This window comes from Chelonoidis abingdonii, chromosome 5 (assembly GCF_003597395.2).
Source record: "Chelonoidis abingdonii isolate Lonesome George chromosome 5, CheloAbing_2.0, whole genome shotgun sequence".
NCBI lineage: Eukaryota > Metazoa > Chordata > Testudines > Testudinidae > Chelonoidis > Chelonoidis abingdonii.
In genome coordinates, this window is record NC_133773.1 from 4,303,118 (window position 1) to 4,313,357 (window position 10,240).

Consider the following 10,240-nt stretch of genomic DNA (forward strand, 5'->3'; position numbering starts at 1 on the left):
GATCCCACTGTGGACGCGCTAAACCGATTTTATTAGATATGTTTTGTAATATCGGTTTAAGCTAATTCGAAATAATCGTGCAGTGTAGACGTACCCTGAGGCTTTCCTTGCTGCCTCCCCCCCTTGCCAGAGCCCTTTCTCTGACACCTGCAGCATGGACATGATGCTGCATGTACGCTACCCGCCGACGAAAGTGGTGTGTAGTGAAGACGTCGCCTGAGTCAGATAGGAATGATGGACAGATTGAACTGCTGGGTGCCAGGCATGTATCTGTGCTGAACAGCTAATAAACGATGACGATGAAAGCTTTGTTAAACCAGCTGCCCTCGCAATCGCTTTTTTTAAAAGCTAGCCATTGGCTCATTACATCTGTGTCAGCTAGATTAAAGAGCCCTCTGCTATAAGAAATTTCCCCATGTAGGTGCTTAGAGACCCTGATCAAATAACATTTTAGCCTTCTCTTTGATAAGCTTTGTATTAAAATAAATGTCTCTTGCCATGTGTATTTCTACTGAGTACCTTTCAACTACTTCAATAGTTGAAAGGTACTCAGTAGATTGGTACTGCCTTGAAAAGTGGGTTAGAATTTAAAGGGATAGCTTGTCATTTTAAGGAGTTTTCTGCTCCTGTTTGCAGACTACTCTGTAGGGAAGCGGAGATCAGCAGTCAGTCTGCAAAAGAGCCAGCCTAGGGCATGGGGAATTGAGTTGTGCCTCTCTTCCTGAGGTGCGGCTCTGGATTTGTTTGTTGTGTGTGAGATTTCTGGAGTCTAAGGGAAAAAACAGTGTTACGCTTAGACTTTCAGGTTAGAGTATTTCGGTTTTATTTTGTAGGTGTGCTGTGAACAGAACACAATACACCGGATGGTGTGGCTGCTTTCCAACATTAAAAGGCTCTTGTCTCTCTCCAGGAAATGGAAGAGTTTGTCCAGAGTTCAGGGGAACATGGTATTGTGGTGTTTTCTCTTGGCTCAATGATTTACAACTTAACGGAGGAGAAAAGTAACATGGTTGCCTTAGCCCTCAGCCAGATTCCACAAAAGGTGAGTTACTGTCAGTGAACTGCTTTCCTGCCAACAAGATCAGCAGCACTGCTGGAAAATCCCTGCTTCCCTCAGGCCACAGCTTTCAAACTGCATTGCCTAAAGGTAGGCTTGTTACTTCCCCTCAGTATAAGTGCTCTGATTTTTTTATTTTTTTTTTCTCCTGCAGCTTCAATTGAAGTCACTGGGTTTGAGGCTTGCAAAGAAGCAGGGTTGAGTCTTGAGTGGTCACAGAAATTAACTTGATAGTATTTTTCTTGTATGTGACTCACTTGAATAAAACCACATGGGGTGAATTCCTATGCCAACAATGAGGCAGTGTGGACTAGTGGATAGAGAGCAGGACTGGGTTCCATTCCTGGTTTGGCCACCGGCCTGCTGGGTGACCTTGGGCAAGTTACGTCCCCACCCATGCCTCAGTTTCCCCATCTGTACAATGGGGATAATGATACTGCTCTCAAAGCGCTGTGTGGAAGATCTAATCAGTAGTATAATACCTTACTACAAATGTGCATGTAAATAACTCAAGCAGCTCAAAAGAAGCCTTGCTAAACAAGGGCCTCATCTAAACCCACTGAAATCAATGGAAAGACTCCAGTAGACATCAGTGGGCTTTGGATCGGGGCGCAGATTGCACTGCAGTGCGATGGTGCAGCTTGAACTACGGCACGTGTATCTTCAAACGTTTTCATTCAAGGTTCTTTGGCGGTACAAAGGGAAGAAACCAGACACTTTAGGACCCAACACTAGGATTTACGACTGGATACCCCAGAATGACCTGCTTGGTAAGACTCTGCTGGAAATGTTCCTAGCCGAGCTTTTCTCAGTATTGACAAGCATGTTCCCTCCCCTCTTTACTCATTTCATTTATGACAAAAAGAGACTAGATTGCCCATTATACACACACAAGCTCATCCTGTAGCCAGATGCAGCACCTGAGGTCGCTTGGAGGCCAGGGTATTTAGTCTGTTGGTGATCTAGGGAGAGGTGCTTACTCAGTCTTAATTACACTGGTGATGGTAGCAGAACAAGGATAGGATTCACAAAAGGTACTAAGATGCTTAACTCTCCGTGATAACAGTGGAAGTTAGAAGCCTGAATACCTGTGTGGCCCTGGCCCTTAGTAGTTCAGCTTCAGCAGTGAAGACTTGTTCTTCTAGCTGTGTGTCCCAGGTTGCTGTTGGCCTATGTAGGATCAGTTAGACAAGCGTGATGGAGACCACAGCTATGGAGAGAGTGGAACAGGCAGCAACCCGAGTGAGACTCAGTATGGCCAAGTGGAGACTCTTCCTGGGGCAGTGGGGTGTAAACTGCATAGATGACTGTTAGGAAAGCAGTGAGCCAAGGGAAGCGACAGTAAAGCTCTATCTGGGTAGCAGCTTTGGGTCTGAAGTCCTGAAACCAGCCAGTGCTGTTCTCTGCTGCATGGCCCGAAATAGCGTTGCCATAAAACCAGAGAGAGAACAATATTGCTTTGTCCTGGTGCAACTCCCTTGGAATCAGTGTGTGTGGCTCCCGAGACAAAAACTAGAGTAAACACACACAACGGGAGCAGAAGTGGTGCAAAAACTGGAGTTACACTGGGATAAACGGGAGTGAATCAAACCCAGTAACTGGTGTGTAGCATTTAAACATCAGTATTTAGAAGGCAGCCACTGCCTTTCCCTTTTTATTTGCATTCTATTGAATCTTCTTTTTACAAAAGTAAGGGGAGAACGGGGGAGTAAAAAGAGCAAAGAAGTAAAGGAAGGGAAGGAGAGTAACATCTCTGTTTCCATCCGCTAGGGATTAGTCAAAGGTTTCAAAAAGTTTAACCAATTTGAAAATACTTGGTCTGAGGTCCCTCTTCTCTGAAACAGTTCCCACCCTTTAACTGCCAGGTCAGCAAAGCCACTGAGCCAGGAATCTAGCTGAGCAATCGGAGTCGTCTGGCTAGAAGCACGGCTCTAGAGATCTGAGCTTTCTGTGAGTTGGAGAGTTGCCCAGCTGATGGGATAGATCCCAAAGCACACTTCGGGAAAGTAGTTTTTAGGGAGGTTCTATATCTATCATCATTGTAACCCTCCTGCCTACGCCTAGCTATAAGGATTGTGTCCCAGTCCCAGAACATGTGAGCCAGCCTGGCTCCAGGAGACCCACTTCTCCAGCCAGGGGTGGCTCTAGGAATTTTGCCACCTCAAGCTCGGACCCTCTGCAGGCACGCCTGTGGGAGATCCACCGAAGCCGCGGGACCAGCGGACCCTCCTCAGGCAAGCATGCACTTGGCGTGCTGAGGCCTGGAGCCTCCCTTGTCTCCAGCTCCACCCATGCAGCATAACCTGTGCAGGGATTGATGTGAATGAAATATAACTTCCTGCTGGGTCAGCCTTAATCGGAGATCAATAGCAGAGTTTGTAAAGTTTTGCAAGATACTTCCCCATTGGCTAGCGTTTGCGTGTGTACACACCATTATCCATTCCTAATGCTAATCTGGAGTAATCAGAACTAGCTCCTTGTCAAACAAACCATTATTTACCTAGTTAGTACAAAACTGTTGCCTTTTCTCTGGAATCTGAGCATTTATGTACCCATCCTTCTTAAACGCTTCTCTCCTCCTATTCCAGGCCACCCCAAGACCAAAGCCTTTATTACTCATGGTGGAACCAATGGGATCTATGAAGCTATCTACCATGGGATTCCCATGGTTGGGATTCCCATCTTCGCTGACCAGCCGGATAACATTGCTCACATGAAAGTGAAAGGGATGGCAGTGGAGCTGGATTTTAACACAATGCAAACCCAGGATTTAATTGATGCATTGGATACGGTCATTAACAACTCCAGGTGAGTTCAGTCTCTGCCTAATGGGACAGGGTTGTGGTAGCTGTGTTGGTTCAAGGATACTAAGGAGACAAGGTGGGCGAGGTAGTATCTTTTATCACCTTGTATCTCTAATGGGACAGGGTCAGTTTACTGAAACCCAGTGCTGCTGAGGCGAGAAATCCAGCTGGCTTTCTCTTCTGGGAACTCTGTCACCAAAAATGCTGAACAGTCTGTGCATAAACCAAGTGGTAACCTCACAGATTCTTGCATTAAGCATGTGTCTATCTGAGCATGCAACAGCTCCTGGAAGGGGTGGACCGGAAATCAATTTCTCTCTCACTGTATTTTATGATCTCTTTGGGAAAGATCCCTCTGAAAAGGCCTTGGAGCAGCCTCTGAGATTGTGTAGTTTTCTGCTCCCTTCTTGCAGCGAGTTCGAATGAAGTCACCCAGCCCATTTCCAATGCACACATGCGACGACGGGCAAACTTCCTTCTTGGCTAGTTTGTGACCCTGCATCTTAGCTTCCCAACTTGCTACCACTGTCCGTAGGGCACTGGGGGAATTCCACCTGTCTCAAGCTGCGAAACACCAGATCAGGAGGGAAAACCCTGCAAATTATCTTCCCAGAAGTATTTTTTGCAAGGGAAAATTACAATAGAAAAAGCTGGACGCTAGGAGTGTCTTGTGGCAAACCCTCTGAAGAAGTCTCATTATGTAATAGAAAAAGGGGCTAGTTCATCTTTTCAGCTCATTTTACATCTTGACCGAGGCCATGCCTACACTCTACAATTAAGTTGATCTAACTTATGTCAGCAGTCACCGCAGTTATTAAATCGCTTGTGCGTGCAGACGCTTGGCTCCTTGTGTTGGCGGTGTGCGTCCTCACCAGGAGCGCTTCTATGGACTGCATTGTCAGTGCGGGGCATTGTGGGATGGCTCCTGAAAGCTGGTAGCAGTCACCGTAAGCAATGCAGTGTCTGCACTGACACTGCATGGACCTAATGACATCGACCGTGACCCTACACCGCTCGGGGAGGGGGTGTTACTCAGTTGGTATAGAGAGGCACCTACGTCGGTGAGCACCAAATTTAAGTGAAGATGCTTCTGCAGCTAGGTTGACACAAGGCAGCTTACATTGACCTGACCCTGTAGTGTGGAGCAGGGAGCCTGGTCAGCGATCCCTTTGCTTGCAAGTTGCCCCATACTGTAGCTGTGTTGGGGAAAGCACTGTTTCAGAATAACCACTTGTTTTGGTTTTCCCCTCATTTCTTCAGTTATAAAGAGAATGCAGTGAGGTTATCCAAGATTCACCACGACCAGCCCATAAAGCCTCTGGATCGAGCTGTCTTCTGGATCGAATTTGTCATGCGCCACAAAGGGGCGAAGCACTTGAGACCAGCAGCTCATGAGCTCACCTGGTACCAGTATCACTGCCTGGACGTCCTGGCATTCTTGCTCGTCTGTGCAGCAGCTGCTGTTTTCATTGCTGTCAGGTGCTGCTTGTTTTGCTGTAAGAAATGCGGTAGGATTGTAAAGAAAAAGAAAACGGAGTAGATTTGCTGTTCCCATTGGCCACACTTGTCTCTGGTTAGGCCGTGGTTCAGCCAGGTACTTCAGCTTGTTCGTGGTCCTGTTGATCTAGGCATATGCTGAAAATGAGGCGCACGCTGTAATACCCATGTGTAATCAGGGCCATGTTCTGGCAGTGATGTATCAGGAAAGCTGCGCACTTAGCGAATGTGACATTTACAGTAATTTCCTTTTGGCTTGAATAAGAATGAATCATTAGCTTGATCCACCAATCGGACTCCTTCGGTGATTACACAGGGACTTGTCATATGCTAACTGTGGCAATGATTTTCATAATGTAACTTTCTGGAGACTTTATTTTCAAAGGACGAAGCCCATATGTTTTAGGTCCTTTGCTGTGTCTTCCACCTGCAGGTATTAAAGTTGATTTGCCCACCCTGCGATCTGTGAGAGTGTGTCCTCACGAGATCACCTAGAACCAGAATGTCTGTGTCTCTGTTGTATGGCTCCTGGAAAAGCAGACATTGAGTTCGGAGCTCAGATAAGTGGTCAGATGCTCGTAGAAGGTGCCCACCTGCAAGGTCAAGACTTCTGAAAATAGCCGTCTGCCTGTAGGTTCCTACGTCCGTATTTAAGTGTCTTAATAGATAACTTGATTTTCAAATGTTCTGGGCATGCAGCAGCTCCGTCTGACTTCAGTTGGAGACGCTGGGTGCTTAACATGTTTGAAAATCAGGTTTTTTTAGCAACCATGGTGAGGATCCCTAGGAATAGGCTCCTTTGAAAATCCAGTGTTAGTTAGGTGCGCCACTCCCATTGAATTTCACCACACTCTCTTGGCCTCCTTTCAAAATCTCAGCCAAAGAGAAGAACTTTGTGGCCTGTGTCTGAAAGCCTGATCTGGAGTATAAAATGGAAATGGTTTGTGTAGTGATTTGGGGGCTCCAATCGGATCTCTTCTGCATTGGCTCTCATGAAAAATCTTTAACATTTAATGAAACTTTACCCTGAGTTTAATTTCTGTGGGTGAAGACACAATTTGATGGCTGAGAATTATAGCGCTGGGAATTCAGTGGGCATGTGCTAGAGCGTGGGCCCAAGAAAGGGGGTGGCTGTTAGAACGGCAGCCTTCCCAGACGTGCAGTTGGAGGGCAGTAACTCTATGTGCTGGGAATATCAGAGTCTCTACAGTGTAGAACTCCCAGTGGTCAAACCAGTACACAAGGGGATCCAGGAAATGGCAGACTAACTCAAGGGGTTTTATGTGCATCTAGGTCTGCTCCTTTTGCTCCCTAGTCCACTAGGCCAGGGCTGGAGGCTGAGCAAAGCAACTCAGCAAGCTGAAGGAACAGCTGCTCTGCCCAACCAAGGTCTGGAGACTGACTGGTGGGGGGAAAGCAGTCCACTGTGTCCCATCCCCTCCATACACACATCCGTGCATTCTTCTGGCCTGCTGCATAGGGATCCCCCTGTGCTGCAGGACTCCCTCTTCCCAGTAGTCCCCCTTCTGTGGGGCGTGGAAAGTTAGTCTTAGGGCATATGGTCTCTGTTCATCGTGCTAGCTGGCCTCCACAGCAGAACCAGCAACTTGCACATCCTGACAGCTGCCAAAGCTCCCTGAAGACTCGCACTAACTTCAGCGGGCTTTGGCTCAGCTCATTGTGCCATCAGTAATTCCCAAGCGTCTGCTGCCATACACAGGAGTGGGGCACCTGTGCTACAGCATTCCAGAGCTGAATAATGGGTCATTATCAGCATAGTGGGCCAACTCCTCAGCAGCTGTAGATCTGTATCAATTATTCTGTTGAGCGCCATGAAGCTGTGCCAATTTTATATCAGCTGAGGATCTGTCCCACTTATGATCCTGGGGCTTGCAGTATTGCACGGTTGCTACAATAAGCAAGCCACCAGATGGCGTGTAAGAGTGCCTTTAAACTTGCCTTTATTGTCAGAGTTGGGTTGCATTTGTAAATATGATCCAGCGCTCAATGGAAGGCAACTTATTTACCTGCAGACAAGGCAGCTGGAGAAAACAGTAAGGTTCTTCATTTACTGCATAGATTTTCTTGCCCCATACAAGCTTATTTTATTAGGGCTAATTTTTGGAGCTGACTGACATCTTAAGGGTTTACATAGCTTTGAACTAACTGAAGGCTTAACTATAGAAGATGGAAAAATGGCTTTGGTCATAAAAGCTAAAGCTTTGATGCTAAACTGAAAAAGGGACATCTTGATGTTGATTTAGGCCCTGGAGGCTAGAGTCTCTTATCACAGCAGATATGAGTATACAGAAAAATACCTAGACTGGTAGTCAGCTCTAGACACCAGCATTCTGTGATTTATCATTGAGATTCCCCTTGTTACTGTACATCACTGGAAACCCTGGGTGAGCGCCTCAGCTGGTGTAAACTGCCCTCTTGTAATCACTTGAGCGGAGCTAGGCCAGTGCACACTTCTGTAATTCAATGCTTGTTGCACTTGTTGAATGAGCTAGCTCCCTTCTGTGTGCTGCTTTAATACCGCTACATTGCCACTGCTGCTGACAGGGCTGGTGCAACCATTTAGGCGGACTAGGCGATTGCCTAGGGCACCGAGATTTGGGGGTGCCAAAAAGCACCCCCAAATTTTTTTTTAAATGATTGAGCAGCCCTGCTGCTAGGACAGAGAGGGAGTCTGAGCTGCTGGCAGCAGCCCAGGGTGTCCCCTGGGTCAGGGCGCCGCCGGAGCTGCTGCAGTGGTGCCTGCAGGCAGTCCGCTGGTCCGCAGCTCGGATGGAGCTGCCACAGTTGTGCCTGCGGACGGTCGGCTGCTCACACGGCTCCGGTGGACCGCCCGCAGGCACCACTGCGGCAGCTCCACCGGAGCTGCGGGACCAGCACGCGGGGCGGCAAAATTGCTGTCCACCTAGGGTGCTCAAAACCCTAGCGCTGGTCCTGGCTGCTGACCAAGTATTTACTGCCTCATGGATAGAGCATTCAGCTCTGTGGGTTGATTTGTTAATAAAAGCAATGCCTATTACTGAGTGTCAAACTGATTAAGTCTATGTAAGATTTCCTCTACTAAGAATTCAGCTGTAGAAGATCCCCCACTAACCTGCATTGCAATTTGTGCAGCTGGACTGCTATCCACAGAAGTTACCATGCACAGTTGCAGCCTTACTGGACCAGGTTATTTAAAAGTTTGCCTAATCAGGAGACAAATGCTGTCAAGAGGAAGTAGGACTGAATGAAGGTGGATGAGAACAGGTATGTGGAGACAAATGGGCTGCCTTTTTCAGAAGAGCATAGCAAGTTGGGTGCTCGACTTTCACAAGCCTGGCCGCATGTGAACGAGCTGAGCATGTGACATCTGGACATAAGCCTGCTTGGCTTTTACACTCTGGCCAGATGCTACCTCGTTGCTACTGCCCTAATTTCTTCTTCTTAGGATGACGCAGACATGTGTGCGCAGACACACACGTACACACTAACTTGCTATACTGAAGTAGTTCTACAAGCCATGGTTCAGGTGACAAATTAAGGCAAATTACAGATTGCATATGCATGGCTCTGCACTGTATGACAGCTGTAAGAGTCTAAACATGCTGGGATCCAGAAGGTTCCTGCCTCCTGAACTGAGATTAAAGCCTTGTCTATACTACCATGGTAAGATGACCTAAGTTATGCTACTAGGTCGACTTACTGTGGTGTCTACACCGTACTGCGTCAAAAGAGATGCTCTCCTGTCAACTTCCCTTACTCTTCTGGGGGAAGTGGAGTATCGGGGTTGACCAGAGCATGCTCTCCCTTCAATTTAGTGAGTCTTCACTAGACCAGCTAAGTCGACACCTGCTGCAGACATGGCCTAAAAATAATATATTTCAACCCAAAAGTTAACTCAGTAAAGTGAGAGCAAGGAAATGCCTCTAACTGCATGCAGAGAAGTGGTTTGTTTTTTTCTCCTCCAGTGATTTGTTTTTTTTCTCCTCTCAAGTTGTAGGTTAGCTCTCTGGTTTTTACTATTGCAAGTTTAAATTCAAATCTGTCCTGTTCAAGAGCATTTACAATACATCAATCAATGAAATATCCCATGGCATTTGCTATGGCATGTTACATAGAGGCATGCCTATGTTCCTGCTGCAGTGGGTGTGTGCCCTGTCAATCTGTCTGGATCAAGCAATTGCTTGACATGGGGGTAGTTTGGCTCTCTTTATATGAAGTGGTGTTGAGACTGGCACAGGGCTAGGACATTAAAACCAGATTGCTTCAAATCAATGAGACGTTCTCTACAAGTTAGTTATTGAGGACATAGGGGTTACACAGCTGCTCCATGACAAAGAAAAGTATGTTTTAATCAACTGAGTTTTTTGTTCTGGTTTAATCCCAAAATCCATGAAGCTCCTGCAGTGGTTCAGGAAGATATGGCTATGAACCTGCCTACTCCCATAAATGTTAGGCCATGTCTGCCCTCCCAGGGAAAACACTGCTGTGACTGATGGAGCGGTGTTGATTTAGCAGGTCTGGTGAAGACACACTAAATCAATCTGTACTCCACCACCCCCAAGAGGCAGAAGCTATGTCAACAAGAGAGAGCATCTCCCCTTGACACAGCACCATGTAGACACGGCTGTAAGTCAACCTACTTCAGTTACGTAAATTACATAACTGAAATAGCGTCACTTAAGAGTTACAGCATTAGTGTAGGCCAACCCTTAGTTCTGGAGACACTGAGCCCCAGCTTACAGCTGTCTGGGTTGAATTTCACCCATTAGTAATACCATTACTGAGGGGGAAAATAGGTAACTTTTGAATACACAGGCCAGCCTTCCTATAACTGTTAGCAAAGCTGGAAGCCTTTAAAATAACAAGCCAAACTAAAATCAAG

At 46.8% G+C, this 10,240-nt stretch overlaps 1 protein-coding gene across 1 annotated transcript in view; it reads left to right on the forward strand.

The window, feature by feature from the left end:
* LOC116830044 (UDP-glucuronosyltransferase 2C1-like) overlaps window positions 1-6,671 on the forward strand; it is a 24,366-nt gene extending 17,695 nt beyond the window's left edge. Inside the window, exons 4-8 of the mRNA XM_075066079.1 lie at window positions 637-644; window positions 893-1,042; window positions 1,740-1,827; window positions 3,646-3,865; window positions 5,122-6,671. Of these exons, the coding sequence (XP_074922180.1) occupies window positions 637-644; window positions 893-1,042; window positions 1,740-1,827; window positions 3,646-3,865; window positions 5,122-5,401 (746 nt within the window). The 3' untranslated portion in view covers window positions 5,402-6,671. The remainder of the gene's footprint in view (window positions 1-636; window positions 645-892; window positions 1,043-1,739; window positions 1,828-3,645; window positions 3,866-5,121) is intronic.
* Window positions 6,672-10,240: the final 3,569 nt, after the last annotated feature.